At 35.4% G+C, this 16773-nt stretch overlaps 1 protein-coding gene across 4 annotated transcripts in view; it reads left to right on the top strand.

Moving 5' to 3' along the window:
- Window positions 1–14744, top strand: part of CCSER2 (coiled-coil serine-rich protein 2) — a 208766-nt gene extending 194022 nt beyond the window's left edge. The window contains exons 10-12 of one of the 4 annotated variants that reach the window (XM_008580573.1): window positions 222–270; window positions 7108–7147; window positions 13386–13530. In XM_008580573.1, the coding sequence (XP_008578795.1) occupies window positions 222–270; window positions 7108–7147; window positions 13386–13449 (153 nt within the window). In that variant the 3' untranslated portion in view covers window positions 13450–13530. Of the gene's footprint in view, window positions 1–185; window positions 271–7107; window positions 7148–13385 lie in introns of all 4 variants that reach the window. The other 3 variants (XM_008580571.1, XM_008580572.1, XM_008580570.1) reach the window with 3 other exon arrangements.
- The last annotated feature ends 2029 nt before the right edge of the window (window positions 14745–16773 follow it).

Here is a 16773-nt window from a genome sequence, read left to right as displayed (position 1 = left end):
ACTAGGTTTGAATCATGATGTATTTTTAGTAATTTGAACTGCCTATATTAAAAAAAAGAAATCTGTCTTTTCATTAACACTATTGCTTTGTGTTTTTTAAAATAAAACAAAGTATGACTTTGGTTTCTCTATTTTTTCGGTTCCCTTTTTTATTATCCCTCCCTACCCCATCTCTCTCTGCACAGGGTGGGTATTCTGCTCCCTCCTTCTCTCCTTGGCAGGGCTCCTTCCAGGGGATCCCACGGACTGTTCCACCGCACCGCAGACAAAGTGAGTCTGTGTCTCTCACTCCTATCCTGCCCTGGCTTCCCTTCATGATATTTCCCTTTTGCATGACCTGTCCCTCCCAAGCACCTCCTTTCCCATCCTGAGTGATCTTCAGGCATCTACTAAATCAGCACTCTCTAACACTTCCTCTGACTGCATGTAAACAGCCCTCTACTTGCAGCCTCATGAAAGCTGTCTAAGGTTTAATTTCATTCTAATGCTGTTTAAACCTATTGCCAGTGATTCTAGCTAGGCCTACTGACATGCATCTGTCTTTAATGCATTTTCTTTTTTACAGACCTGGAGATATGTGAATAAAGAACTTTTTTTTATCTAGTTATTTTTAAAATGTACACATTACCCACAGTGGTATGAGGGACAGATGCATACTGTTTAGGGAGCAGGCTTACTAGACCACTGCACATTTCATTAAATATTTTCTAATCAAAAATCTTCGATTGCATTTCACTCTCTTCTAAAAGAAAGACCTTTATAATTTTAAGAGTGTTTTTAACAACTAATATGTCTTTGTAATTTATCAGCTGCATTACAGCACAGAAGAAATGGCTTTGAATATGCATGGTTACTAACATTTCTAATGAGTTAGTCATTGTTTGACCTTAAAATTTTCACTTACATTAAATCTACTTTCCAAAGCAGTGTTTATTATTTTGTATTATGTACTTAAGTATACCCGGTAAGTTGGTTATATTTTATCTTTTTCGAAAAGTCACCCCAAAATAAGTTAATATTAATAAAAAAGAAATAAAAATATAGTCAATCAGAGTCACTTTTTTGTCTCCATGGGTTTACCCTTATTTATGTTTCTTATAGTATCAATTTCTTCATTAATTATTCTTATCTATGTGAAGTTTCAAAGGTCCAAAAGGAAGAAATATTAAGCAATTAGGAATGTGATTTATTTAAACCAAATTTTATTTATTGAATTAGTCAAAATTTTGAGGTATGAATATGAATTCCAGAAAAGGTGTGAAGTTTACTTTTTAGCTATTATGCCTTTCCTTTCCTCGTGTACTTTTTGTTTTAAAAAAAAACAGACAGTTTGTGCAGGCTTTTATATCAAGTTATTTAGTACCAAGTTTATTTGTTGTTGGTTTATACCACCTCTATAAACCCTCCTTTTTATTTCTCTGGTCTTCAAGTAAGGTGCTTTTTTTTCTCCTCTGTATGAAGAATCCTAGCACATAAGGAATCAAACTGAACCAACAGTGATCTAATCCGAAGTTTCAAAGCGCAGTTATAACAAATGATAATATGTTCTTAGGCTTGCATCCCATAAACAGCATGGTTTGACAGATTTTCCTCAGATGATCACACCCACCTGTGGACTCGCTGAGGCCCCCTTTTGCCCCCTGTTCTTTTTCCCACCACACCTCTTCCCTCTTCTCCTCCCTCTCAGCTAGCTGTAATATGGAATTGAAGTTTGAGTTTAGTTATTCTGTATTGCAAATGGAGTTTTAGATTTGTTTTTATAAAACATGTTTCTCAGAAACACTTATTTCACTGGTTTCTTATTTGTATAGGTTTAGAATTTTCTTGTGCCTCCCTTGAGTCCTTGTACTTCCATTTTCAAGTGCTGCTTCCTCCTTCCCTCTTGGGTTCAGAATATGTTTTTCATGTCCAACTATGAGGCAGCACATCCTACAACACTGCTATCAAGATCTGTCTTTTTTACTTTTCTAGATCAAACCTTCTTTCTCAGCATCTCCAGGTGGCAGAAAGTTTTGGTTCTCCAGAGTTTGGAAGTATTAGCCACCTAGGAAAATATATATACATTGGAGTCTTTTCCTGAGCATGTTCTCCTGGCGCATGCATCTAAGAGAACTGGCCCTAGGATTTGATCATAGAGGCATGTAACAAACACTCTGTTTGTGGAAATGAATAACCAGAGGACTTGTTCACAGCTTTTTGATAGATCTTACGGAGCTTGAAAGGTCCCTTTAGAGGGAAAATAAGTTCTAAACTACTACACTATTTAGGATTCATCCTGAGAACAACAGAAGAAGTTTACTAATAAAGCTTTGGGGGGTGGGGGGAGGGTTAGTGATAAAATAAAGAGAAGAGCATGGAATTATGGGAGTAAATCCAGTGGTTTTCCAAAGGGTTGTGGAATAGAGCTCCTCTTTTCCTGCACTAAACTTATTATTTCATGAGATAATATTTTTCTCCACTTTCAGTCAATAGATGGAAGTGCTCATTCTTGGAGAGGTAAATTGTGTAAGTAATGGAAAATAGTTAAGAGACTCCTCCTTTGTTAAAATCTGTTTCATTAAAAAGTTCTCTCTGACGCCCTCTTGAACACTGACTTGAGTGAATGCTTTTATCTTCTGAATGCAGAGGTGAGTTAGGCTTGGCTGTGAGTCTGCAGTAAGGGTGACCTTCTTTTCTCTTTTTTTAAAGTTATAAGAGTAGAAGACCTTCCAATATGAAAAGATAGCCAGTTCTAAATATGCAAAGAGTGGAATAATTAATGTTTACAGGAAATATTTAACCCTGGTCCCTGTAGAAAGCTGTGCTGGTCAGGAATGCTCTTGCCGAATTTAAGAATAACTCTAGAAAATGGAGATGAAAGGAAAATCCTGGTCTTTAATTATTTTTTTTCTTCCTTAGGAAATTTTGACTTACATTTTTTTCCTCAAGTGTGTTACTAGTCTCTACTTCATGATACTTATCTTCTGATTTCAAGTTAAAATTTTCTCCAGGTTAGCAGAAAATATCTACATTTAGACATGTAGAGATCAGTGGGGGCTTCAGCTTTTGTCCAAATTCACTTCACTGGCATTGGCTTAGGCTTTCTTTCTTTGTTTTTTTTTTTTTCCTTTTTGTCTTTTATACTGACCGGCAACGGGATCGCAACCCTTGGTGTTGCGCCCACACCGCGCTCAGCCAGTGAGCGGGAACCGGTCTCCACATGGGATCCGAACCCTCGGTTGGAGCGCCGCTGCCCTCCCAAGCAGCGCACTCTCCAGTGCGCCACCAGGCCAACCCATTAGGCGTTCTACTCTAACTTCCACCTGTGTAAAATTGGGAATGATAGCCTACCTTATAACAGGAAAACTTAATAAAAACAATTACTTCTGGCTAGTAGAAAGCCTTACTGGTGGTCCCGAATAGCATCTCTTGGCAGAGCGTGTGCTTAAAGGAATATTTGACTTTTCAGAAAGTACGTTTTGAAATAATACCCATTTCTTATCATCCCTAACTAGGCTTTTAAAATTTGCTCTTTAGTACCTTGCTTGAACGAATTTAGAAATCTTACCTACCTTTTCCTTCCTTGTGCACCAATTTAGATGGGAAGGGAAGAAAATGGTTTTAAAACAACAAAAATCACATAAATGTGTCTATATATGTATTAATAGCCCAGCCACTTCTTGATGCCAATGTTGCCTGTTTTCTAAATTTATATAATAATAATAATTGTATTCATCAGAATTACAATAAGAATAATAGATGTATATTGTCTTATATCCTACTCTTATAATCTACTAATTTAGATGGGAAGGGAAGAAAATAGTTTTAAAACAACAAAAATCACATAAATGTATCTATATATGTATTAATAGCCCAGCCACTTCTTGATGCCAATGTTGCCTGATTTCTAAATTTATATAATAATAATAATTGTATTCATCAGAATTACAATAAGAATAATAGATGTATATTGTCTTATAGCCTCCTCTTATAATCTTCATGGGGATGTTTCACAAACCTTTATGACATGCAATGATTATAAATTGATTTTTTACTGGATGAAAGTTCGTATTTACAACCCAGTACATGTGTCTGTATATTTAAAGTTCAGATAAAAGATTCGTGAAGCAATACTTTCTCCTAGGACATTTTATAATCTCATATTTTCTTCTCCTTTCTGTTTAATTTTTTAAAAAAATGTTGCTAGCAACCTGCAGTTAGAAAAACACTGGTCTGTTTTGCCCATATAAGTCTGAGCATCTAGGTTTTAATGAACCAACTTTAAATATGAAGGCTAAGAAGTTTAGATAACTTAGTAAGCATAGATTTTGTGTATTCATCATCATAAAACTTTTTTTTGCAGAATGTCCTTATTGTTTTTAAGTGGTGCCTCCTAAGGATTAAGACTATGGCAGGGAAAATTTTTTGTTGTTGGATAATGAGGTGGATTAAATGGCTGGTGAGCCCTTTGCAAGAATTAGCTGTTCCTCAGTTCAACCAAAATGATGGTCTTTTTGAATTCTCGCTTTTGTTCAGCCTGCCTATCCTCAGCTGTACTTTCTCACTTTAGTATTTCACTAGCTTCATATTTTTTCTTTCAGTCCTTTTGGCTAGAGAATTGTTCTCTTAGATTTATACCCTCTAATTAATCTTTCTAAGAACTACTTATAAATTGTATTTTTACAAATTATTTATGTGGAAAGCTTTTATGTATATTCTTAAAAATTTATCTATACGTTTAAGAGAGGAGAAAAGACTAATATTATGTATTATAGTTATTAATGTCTTAATTACTTTTCTAGGCATATTTACTTGTTTGTTTGTTTATTTTTGGCAGCTGGCCTGTTCAGGGATCGAACCATTGACCATGGTGTTATTATCATCATGCTCTAAACAAACCTGGGCATCTTATTTAAATTATCATTTAATCCTCGCAATAACTCCTAGAATCAGAGCTATTATTCTAATTTTATAATAAGGAAAATGTATATAAATAAATCAGAATGATGTAGTAATTTGCTGAGGATAAGTGAACAAACCACAATTAAATTTCATTCTAATTCCAGAACCTGAACCTTAAATATTTATTGTAAATGCTATGACCCTTTCATTAAAATTTACATTTTCGCTATTTATAATAGTAATGTAGTGGCTCATTATGGAGGAATTAGGAGGTACAGAAGCATTTTGGTGGGTTTCCTTCTAGTCTTTTTAAATTCATTTTATGAATTTGGAATCATATTTTTTCAGTTTTTATTTTGCTTTTTTCACATAGTATCATTATATAAACATTTTTCATATAGTAAATATTTTTTGAAATCACTGTTTTAATGGTTTCAGGATCATGAATTACAATGCAGGTATACTCTAAATTATTTAATCATTTCCTATTGTTAGGCATTGATGTTATTTCTAGTTACAGAGATACTGCTGCAATGCAATTTATCCTTTTATATAAATCAATGTCAGCATCTCTCTTTTCTTAGGTAGATTTTTAGAAGGATATTACTTAATCAAAGGGCGCTCACTTCTGGAGGTAATTGATGTGTGTTGTTGAATTGTCAGACATGCGCATAAGGTATAAATTAACGTGGCTCAATCTGATTGACTTTAATATGTAACTGTAATCAATTTTATATGTAAGGATAGCTTCAATTTCAGTGTTTTAATGAGAAATTAGCTCTGGGAGTGACTTTTCATAAAAGTAAAATATTTTTGAATGAAATAGAAACTAGGGTAACTCAGTAAAAACTGAACTAATTCAATTTTACAGTAAGCAAATTTTTTATTTAAGCATGGTTAACAGAATTTGGTACTATATCCATTTTTGCAGCTAATTTCAAGGACTATCTAATATAGTCATTGGTTAATTGACTAGAAATGTGCATATAACTCATGGTCCAGTAGGCCTTCCCATAAACCTAGGCGTGGATTAGATTCTCTCAATACCTTGCAATTATGAGAAATGCAGCAATTCATGTTTTCTGTATAAGCTTTTTACAGCAATTTGCTATGCAGATTGTGGGACTGTTTTATTAGCCAGTATTTGTTGCTGTACTATAGTGCTTGCAGTATCCTACTCTGGATAAATATACCGTACGTATTGGTCACACCAATGGAATTGTGCTTTTATGATGGTATTTAGGTTTTTTTCTGAACTACTCCGCATCCAAGAGGTATATGCTGATAGATTCTGTGCCTTTGAAATATAGACCCATGAAATTAATCATCTCACACTGATGGCGCCTCTGTAGTAAATGCTTACTTAAGTCACTCTTAATTACTTTGATAATTTTTAAAAGCATTTAACTGGTCATCAACTTAGAAAAGCCATTGAACTCCTTATTGCAGAATTTATTTGTAAATAATTTATATTTATGCATCAAGTATACTCTAAGTTTTCTGAGATCTAGAGGCACCATTCTGAGATCTAGAGGAATAAATGCATTTCTGGTTCCCAAGAAACATCGAGAGTTGTGATTGGCATCATGTGAACCCTAGAACAAAAGTCTTTGGATCTGGTTTCATTATGGACCCAGTTAAATCTTCCATCTCTATAGTGAGTGATGTGTGGAACCTCACTTACAATTTATAACAACATATTAAAGTTAAGATCAGATTATACCTTTAGTGGTCTTTAGTGCAATATCAGTAATTAAAGTAAACTAACAAATACTGAAGTTTATTCAGTTTTGTAATGTGCAAGAAGCTCTGAAATTATTTAAAAAAATAATTTCTACTTCCTTCATAAGGGTTTACATGGGGCTAACCCTGTTTAAGTCTTAGGAGTATGAATATTATATCAAAATTATTTTCAATATTTTGTTTAGTAAGATTCTAGTGATTCCTTTTAAATGTGAGAAGTTTTACATATACCTTTCTGTGGGCGTGACTGTACTAACTTGCAAACCACTTTAGCAAGAAAATATAAATCTGTTAAAAATATGTTTTTATTATATACAAATATATTAGATAAAATAATGAATAATGCCTAAAAGAACACAACAGTAACAAAGCAAATACTTTTGGCTGCCCCCAGTCATGGCAATCTTTGGTGTTTCGTGTGGTCTCTGATGCCATTGTCCTGTCTTTTTCTTGTCTCTGCTCTCCCATTATGCCATTGGCAAGGAGTTGAGAAGTTAGTCCATTACTTCTCTGACAAAGCGTGGTACAGTACAATTTCGGATTTTTTCCTACCACCTTCCATATAATCACTTTTTTGTTCTTGTTTTTGGTTTTTTTTCCAGTTTGCATGATGCATGTCAGAGGCTGCATGAAATTACAGGCATGTTACAGATGGCTTCGTTTCCATCTTCCTTTTAACCTTTAAAATGTATTTAATAATAACAATAAACTTGTATGTACCTAGAAAATAATTTTAGGTCATCCCTATATGTCTGTTATGCAGTAACATTATTATACTTTAGAACATCTGTGCTTTCTACTTTGCACACTTTGGCATGTTTTTACTCAGTCGGGACCTGATGTTTTAGCTGCCACCTTTTTGCTAGTGACCCCAGAAGAAGAATGCTTACAAAAACTGGCATGAGTACTTATGCTAATGCTAGATGTGATTTGAAGTGGTATGTAACAGTAGAGGTGAAGAGTTTTTCTCTGTGATGAGTGCTAATTTGCCTTTTCTCGTGTTCAGTATGTTTCCTCCAGTTGGTACTGTGGAACCTCTTTTCAGAAATACTGCTCAACAGTGTGGCTTAAGTTTGGCATCTGAGAGTTATCCTGTATAGGCTAGATCAGCTAAGAAGGAAATAGGACATTATCCAGGAAAGTTAGTACCTGAGTGTTAGTATTGAATTTGCCTATAGAGTTTTTAAATATATTAAAACTTAAAATAATCTTCTGGCTATATTGCATGTTCTGCATATTGGAACTATCCAACTAGCACAGAGTAATAGTTTTAGTACTGTGTTATAAATTCTCTGACAGTTCAGAATCTGGCTTTGCCATTTGCTAAAGCGTGTGAATTTGGACATGTTACTTAACTTTTTAAACCTCAGTTTACTTGCTTACTGTAAGAAGATAATAATACTTTCCTACCTAGGGTTTCATGATAATTAGAGATCATGCATGCATACTTAGACTTTGGATCCTTACCCTTGGAAAGAAGGGAAGGAACCCTGTTCTCTCATAGCCCAGAGTATAACATTTTTCAGGTATTTGTAGTGAGCTGAACTAAACTCTTGGCATGCATGTTATAGTTTATTATTTACAATTCCATGAGGTGTAGATACTGGTATTATCCTCATTTCATAAGGTATGAAATTCCATTTCAGGGTAGTGAGATTATTTGCCCATTATCTCACCAATAGTAAGTGATAGCTCAAGGCTCAAAATCAAATCAGTCTCACTTCAAAAGCTAAGTGATTCAGTGTTGTGTTGTACTGGCTTCTTCATAGAGCCATATGAAAGTTTGCTCTGAACTTTAAAGTACCTTGCATGTCCTAGCTGCACTTCTTATCTTCAGAAAGGCAGTTAAGGAAATGTGACTTCTGTGTCATACTATATATGCCTTTTGTGGATTTTAAATGTTTAGATATGACTGACATTATTGAACTATGTATTTGAAACCTAGAAGCCTTATATTCTGTAGCAACTAGTTTATTATTATACTGGTAAAAAACTTACCTTTTTCTTTTCAAGACCCAGTTACAAAAGGGCCATGGCTTGAACTTATCATTCTTATACCTCCTAATAATCATAGATGACACTTATTGAGCACTTACTGTGTGCTATGCTAAGTGTTTTACATGTTAATCATATTTAATTATTAGAATTAGAATCAGAAAGTAGCTGAATGCTTGTTAAGACAGTTTTCCCAACCTATTTAGTCCAGAAATGGCTAAGCTTATAGGTCGGTATGAAAGTACTTGTGTTGAAGTTAACATGTAATTAATGTTTCCTGCTACCCTTCTAAATATGAATCACTAAGCTAACCCCAAACTTATTTGGAGGAAACAATTTTATATATATATTAGATTTCTTATCAGTGTTTTTTTAAAACTGGTTTTTATCTAATCATTAATGCTCCATTATTGACCTAATAGGAAAGTATCACTTTGATAATTAAAGGCCAAAGAAGCAGTCCTTGAATATAGTAATACTATTCATTCATTCATCTCTTCATTTATCTAGCAAATGCATATTTAATCCCTACTGTGGGCCAAACACTAGGAATATAAACTACAACAAAAAATGAATAAAGCATGGTATGTTCCTGTAAAGAACTCATAGTCTCTGGTTATCTTAGCTTTCCAAAATAGACATTTAAGATTGTTATTAAAGATGTCTACCAAGCCTTTGCACAACTGCCCAATAGTACCTATTGCTGACACTCTTGACCTTGATACATGTAACTGTTTAATTTGAGAATTCTCAAGAAGGTGTGCTGAAGTTTATTTATCCAACTAAAATAAATTGCTGAGTCCAGTTAGAGGCACGTAGCTCCTTAAGTCTGGAGACAGATCCACATTTTGAAACTTCAGTAACCAACCCCTCCACAAGTGTAAGGATGGAGTATTTAAAGCTCTACTCATTTGTGAGTACGGGGAGTTTCCTGAAGTCTCCTCAGTAATGAGGGGATTCCTTTTGCTCTCTGGATCACATGGGCTGCTGAGGCTTGTGAAATGCACGGGCAACTTCACCAAAGGGCCTTTTTTGATGCAGAGCAGTACCTCATCTTGCTTGTCATAACTTCAGATCTCTTTTCAATCCTTTCCAGTTTTTCTGCCAATATCCTAATTTTAGACCCTTATAATTTTTCACCTGTAATGTTTGCAATGGCTTACTGTTTGGCTGCTCTGTTTATAATCTCATCGCCTCCGGTTACATTCCTCACTGATTCCACCAGAGTGTTTCCAGAGTTCTGAAACACACATTGGATCTTATAATTCCTATGCTTAAAACCCATCAGTGTCTCTGACCATCTGTCTACAGAATGAAGTCAGAACTACTTAGCCTGACATGAATTCCCTTAGGAACTGGTCTTTGCCTACACTTTCCCACCAGTGCTGTACTCTGCAAATTCAGCCTATCAATTTGAAGTGACCAAAACATGCCACGTTTTTTTTCTGCCTCTGTGTTTAGCATGTACTAGCCCACTATCTAGAATGTTCTTCCCTTCTTTCTACTTGGCAGACTCCTCTTCACTCTTAAAACTCAGTGCAGATTGTTTGCAATTCTTAGATGGCTTTCTGTGACCTCTCCAATCAGGCATATGTTTTCTTTTTGTTCCCATATGTTGTTATGCTTGAGACATGGTCTCATCATGTATTTACCTGACTGTCTCCTTCTCTAGGCCCTTCAAGCAGAGGAACAACATTGTGTGCAGCTCCAGATTTTCCCAAGCCTCGTACAGTACATGACACATAATATTCCTTTAAAAAATGAATAGTCTTGATATTCCTTCCTGTTAGTGTTCTTATCCATGAGGAAATGGGATCTTTCTTTTTATATTTAGAATTTATTTTTAAGAATTTTATTTTTATTTTTATTTAGAATTTTATTTTTATGTCTTAGGACATCTTTTTAGGGTTCTAGAAGCAGTAGTGGATGTGGCAAGATGAATTGTTAACATTTTGCCTTTATATTAAAGTTGAGTGTTTAGAATCTGGGGAAATCGTGGTGTAAGCATCAAGCCATCAGAACATATCTCCTTTGCTTGTTTAGAGTTAGAGGTTTAGAGGTGGCTTGTTGTTCAACTTGATAGCAGGTAATTAATGACAGTCCAGTCCTCAGTGGGTAACCACTTCCACGTAGTCTTCTACGTGTCAGGAGCAAGTTGTTTCCTTGGTCCTCACATTATAGTCATTTTTTATTGTTCTTCAAAGAGACTTTTTGCTTTACAGTAGTGGGATTGATTTTCTAAACTATAGTTTTCAAATAAATAATAAGACAAGACATTTATTTTGGGATAGGGAAATTATATCACTAAAATTAATTTTTAAGAAAAATATAAAATCTATAGTTTTTTAGGATATGGAAACTGCTGACTTATTTAATGTAATTAAGTGATAGTTTATTTATATAACTGTTCAGTTTACCCTCAGTTAAAAGATTCATTATATTATTATTCTTAAAAATATATATGGTTATCTTCTAATTTCTCAATATTTGAAATGAAGCTTTACTGCATTTAATATAAGCTGTCTTCCTGACTCTCCTCTGTGTTTCCATTTATTTCCTTGATAAGCAGTGGTCAGTTGGGTAGTTTTGGTAATCAGAGCAGTGCAAATGGATAGTTTACCTACAGTTAACAATGCCTCTTTTCTGAAGGTTTGGTTATCTTAATAATCAGTTTATTACTTTGTCTTAATTGGAAAATCATACCTTTTTGTGCTTAAAGATGCTAACACATGGTTATACTTTCTCTTCTTGCTGGCAATAAACATAATAAAACCTTTTTAAAAAAATTTTCACTGATATTTTCAAAACTCTTAAATTGCTTTAGGATTTGTAACTTGAGACTAGAATGTTTTGTTATGTTGGAAGGTGAAGCAGGTGAAAAGGGAAAACAAATCTTTATTTGATACTACCTTCTCCCTGGTTAAAACTTTTTTCCTTTGGTAGATTTTGGTTAAGTCCTGCTCTGTTTTTCCACTAATCTTTCTATGGTTTATGATTACTTAGGCATGGTTGTTTTTTCATTGGGAACTGCAAAGAAAGTCTGTTGAATTAATTATTTGGTGATTTTAGTACCTTCATGTTGAGGGACAGTTTACTCATCTTTTGTAGTGATTTATTGTGAAAATGCCCAGTGACTTTAAAGTCTGGGATATTTTAGCTTGAGGCAACAACAGAGATGGCTTGTTTATTTTAAGCATTGTGCAATAAGATTTATGGCTCTGTATGGATCAGTTTTGAATAGTCATTGGCTTCATTTTATTTTTTATTTTTTACAAAGCAAGTCAGCCGTATGCCATCATGGCCAACCATCCCTCCATGAGCCTGTGAGCCTTGTTCTCAGTCACTCCCAGCCCTGCCATAATCTAATCCCCAACTGCTGACCCTGAGCAGCCATCATCCAGTGCTGGTCAAGGAGATGAAAGAAGTGAAAAAATATACTTGATGCAATAGAAACACATCCACCCTTTCTATTGGAGAAATTGGAGATACTGTATATATTTATTTGTGGATTAGCATAGTAAAAAAAAAAAAAAAAGTATTTTATTAGTGAAAAATGGTCTTCTAAATTTCACATTTCAAAGTCCTTTGCCAAACTCTGAAATTCTAGCTCACGTTATTTAATAGAAAGAATGTGTGTGTGTGTGTGTGTGTGTGTGTGTGAGAGAGAGAGAGAGAGAGAGAGAGAGATTACGAGAGAGAGAGAGAGATTACACATTTGTAGCAACCACCTCTGTATCAGGACAAGCCCAGTAGGCCCTGCCCCACATATTTTAACTATTTGGGCCATTGAAAGGTAACTTTAAGATTTATACTTTTTCACTGGATGTCCAAAAGCAGTAGAAAACACATGTTTCCTTTGATTTTTGTGGAATGTAACCGCACAGTAAGCTACAGAGAAGTGTGTATGAGGCACATTGGCCTTAAGAACTTTGCTATCTTAGATCTCTGTGCTTTAGTTCTAGTTCGATGCAATTTCAAATTTGTTTTACTCTCAGCCATTATTCAAAAGGCTGGTTGGTCATTTATAATTTTTATTAAGCGAATGTTCAGTCTTGGGCAAGGTAGATCTATTTTTCATGTATCAGCCATAATAGCAACAAGGTAGAACAAATAAGCTCTGAAATAATTTTATTTTGAAACTTTGCAACAAGAATATTCAAGGTAGGTTAGCATTAGCTAAATGTATTTACCTATTTTTGTTTAAATATTTAGAATTTCACATAAACTGACAATAAAATTTTTACTCTAAACCTTGTTTATCTGCTGGTAATTTTAATTCTTGCCAGAGGTACCAGCACTTTGTGACATGGTGTACAACTTTACTTTAAAAAAAACTTTAAAATGGGTAATATTCTGAAGGTCACAGTTAATATCTGAATACTTTGTGGAGATTAAACCAAAGTGGTATGGAAGTCATTCTGTCAAACTCTCAGATATATAAGGTTTTAAATACTTAATGAATCTATTAAGGCAGGAAATTTTTTCTACAATAAATCTGTACTTTAATGTTTTCTTTTCCCCTACTTAAGTTTGGACCTTGTTTAGTGTTTATTGCCTGTATCATTTTGTGTTTGCATTATCATTCTTATATGTGTCCCATGAATTCGCTTGAATATTGCACTTCATTTTTTAATTAAAACTCCTCTCCCACATACTTTCCATATTAAAGCATAATAAGTACCAATACAGCCTAATTGGAACTTATATTAGTTCTGGGTGGCATTTCTCAGGTAAATTGCTGCTAATATTGTTTTTAATTTCAACAGCCTCAAGTACTACAGCCTTCCAGCAGCCTTCCCAGACCCACAGACCACGCCCAGGGAAAACTAATAAAGCCACAACATATCGAGGCCCACAGTGAATGTGCAGTCCAAGGCATGTGTCAGGATGTTGCACATCTGGATAGAAGCTTTACACAAGGCTTGCAACAAGAAAGCAACTGTGGTTTGGAAGACCGGCCTTACTCATCAAACCCACAGTCCACGATGGATTGGTCTAAGAGAACACCTTTGGAAGCAAACTTGAATATGACCGTGAATGCTCAAGAGCCTTATCATTTGGCAAGTAATCAAATTAGTGACATGCAGTTTGTACCCACTTCTCTTCAGACACCTCCCCAGTCAAGTGCAGTAGTCCAGGCTAAGAGAGTTGGAAGAAATCAGTCTCCTCCAGTGGGCTACACGTCTCAGCCCAAGTCCTTGCAGCTTTTAAAACCGTCCAGCTTGAATTCTTTGGCACCTCCTCCAGGTTCTGAATCATCTCCAAGTAGAACTCCCACTTGTAAGAAGTCACCAGTAATCACACCATGTAATTCAGCAAAACTTCAGCCAACATCTAGTCAAACAAATCTTGCAAATAATCCAAATCTGAAAGCGTCTAAGCTCCGTCCCCCTTCAGGCTCTTTCAAACAAAAACAAATAAGCAACCCCCAACTGGAGCCTCAAAACTTCCAGGCCAAGACAAGCATCCCAAGACCACTAACTCAACGAAAAGAAATCATGCACAATTCGAATGGCAGTTTGCATTCTGGGGATTGTTTGGCCTCCAGTCGATATTCTCGATATTCTCATCTTCCTAAACCAAAGATTCATTAAATACATAGCCATCACCTGCCAATTTGTTTTGTTAAAAAACAATCTGTCCTTTAATAGCTTTATGTGCAGTTTGCTACCATGGTGGAGGTTTCATTGAAAGTCTGCAAATCTTAAAATTAAAGTGTGGAAGCTTCTACTACTTTGGCCCTTCCATTTTATATCCTGGTTGAAGTACATACCATTTGAGTATACTTGTCTCAGGTAAACACAGAGTTTGCTTACCTATCTCAGGGGCCTGCCAAAGGCTCTAATCATGCTATCCATCCCTCTGCACATCAGATAATATTCCACTTAGCAGGCAAGAAGTGTGCTTTGCTGATTTAGTCCTGTTAAGGTCTGTATTAATTGTGCTTATCAGAACCTCACTCTTTTTCACTTGTCCCTCCTGTGAATATGGCTACTATTTTCACTAAAGTTGTGGTGATAATGGAAGATGGTAGTCTGTAAGCAGAGTTCTGGCCAGTGTTTTGTGTATTTAAAAGGTCTATGCAAAAGCTTTCTGATGAATAAAGATCAGGCTTTTAATGGGAAGTCTATGTAAGTTTTATTTTTCCTTGCAAGGATCAGCTAGCTGATGTTAACTATTTATTCATTTGCCAAATTCCCCAGGCTGAAAATGTTTCATGTTATATATAAACCAATTATATGTTGCTTTAACATCTTGTTTTACACATACACATTTGTGTTGATATTTGCTACTGGGTAAATTTTGGAGAGCTTGAGATACATCTTGAAACCTATACCCAAGGATGTATCCATTTGTAACATATGTTGGTGCTAGAGTTTTGCTGGTAATTAAGTTTTGAGCCATAAAGGCTTATGGATTCATTATAGCTGTTTTAAGGTTCCACAGTATTTTAAATTAAGTCTTTACTTGTCATTGATATTTATTGACTTTCTGCTAATATCTGAAGACTGGGATAATAGACTTGAAGTGTTTGCACAAAACTCTGATGGGATATAAATATCTCATACAGAAGGATTTAAAACTATTTTATATAACAAAACAAGTTAAAATATTTTGAGAAAAACAATAAATTTAAGTAAGACTTTCTTGAGAAAGCTAGAATTTATAGTAGTTTTGTTTTTGTGAGTTTCCTAGAATTCCCTTTTCTGTTGGGTGACCATGTCTTGAAAAGTAGATTTGGGAAGAAAAACAGAAGTAGAGATGGGAAATTGTGTTTTATTAAAAGGTACTAAAAGGTATTTCAAAGGAAATATTTTAATGTGCTACAAAAGGTAGCTGTGGAACCTCCAAGCAAACGTGCACAAACCTAATCATGCTGCGGGCCACTTATCCGAAGGTTCAGTAAACTTGCCATCCTGTTCTCTCAAATCATGTCATCCTCAGGATATTCACCTGTAGTTTCTTTCATTGTAATTAATATCTTTCAGACAGAGAACCTTACAAGGTCAATTTTTGTTTTGAGCAGCAGGCCAAAAATGTATCAAAAGGGATTATGGCCAAAAAATTAGTCCCTCAAGTTTCTAGGGGTTCCTTTAAAGAATGTGTATTGGTGGTATTGTCTACCCCTTTATAACAGAGACAACAGCAAGAACTTTAGTGGAAATTTTGAAAGAGGTGTTTGCTACCATTTTGACACAGCCTTTCTTTACCTAAGAGAACCATTTGAATTACTTGGCCATTCAGTGGATACAAACCATCCTTGGATTTGGTAACAACTGAGCCGCACAGATCTAGTATCATACCTGCATGCAGTGGCACTTCTGCTGGAGAGGCACTGAGGTTCAGAAAGTTCTTCATGTAGTCCAGATGCTGTTAGTACGGAATCATCAGACACACAACAAAGCACTTCTTGGTTCATGGAGACAAGCATGAGGGCTGCAGCTGTAATTGGACACATGTGGTCTTTCACTTTGAAGAAAGAAAATGGTCTCATACGTTGCAAATAGGATGCTGTCATACTGTATTTCCCCAAAGTAAAACATACTAATGAGTTAGGAAGTTTTTGGTTTATTTAGAAGTTGGTATAAACTGTTATGAAACATTATTTACTAGTTGGCCTTATCCTTATCCTTAGGGGGAAAGATTTAAATTTTTTGTGTGTGTGTGACCGGTAAGGGGATTGTAACGCTCGGCTGGGTGTCGTCCGCACCGCGCTCAGCCAGTGATCACACTTATCCTTAGGGGGAAAGATTTAAATTTTTTGTGTGTGTGTGACCGGTAAGGGGATTGTAATGCTCGGCTGGGTGTCGTCCGCACCGCGCTCAGCCAGTGATCACGCGCACCGACCATCCCTATATAGGATCTGAACCTGTGGCCTCGGCGCTCCCAGTGCTGCGCTCCCAGCGCTGCACTCTCCCGAGTGAGCCACGGGTTCAGCCCAAAGATTTAAATTTTCAATTTATGTTTAGCCCCCTATTCTGAGGGAAATATCAGTAATTTATTTATTCTAATCTTTTTCCTGCTCTATTTTTTTCTCCCTGATGAATTTGCAGAAATGCTAACTTATCAGTTCAACTTCTCTGTACCTTTGTTAAGCCTTAATCTTGGCAGAAGATAGACATGGATATAATTATGAAGCATATTGTATTTAAG

This window comes from Galeopterus variegatus, unplaced genomic scaffold, assembly GCF_000696425.1.
Source record: "Galeopterus variegatus unplaced genomic scaffold, G_variegatus-3.0.2 Scaffold2128, whole genome shotgun sequence".
In the NCBI taxonomy this organism is placed as follows: domain Eukaryota; kingdom Metazoa; phylum Chordata; class Mammalia; order Dermoptera; family Cynocephalidae; genus Galeopterus; species Galeopterus variegatus.
This window is presented reverse-complemented; position numbering and strand designations above follow the sequence as displayed.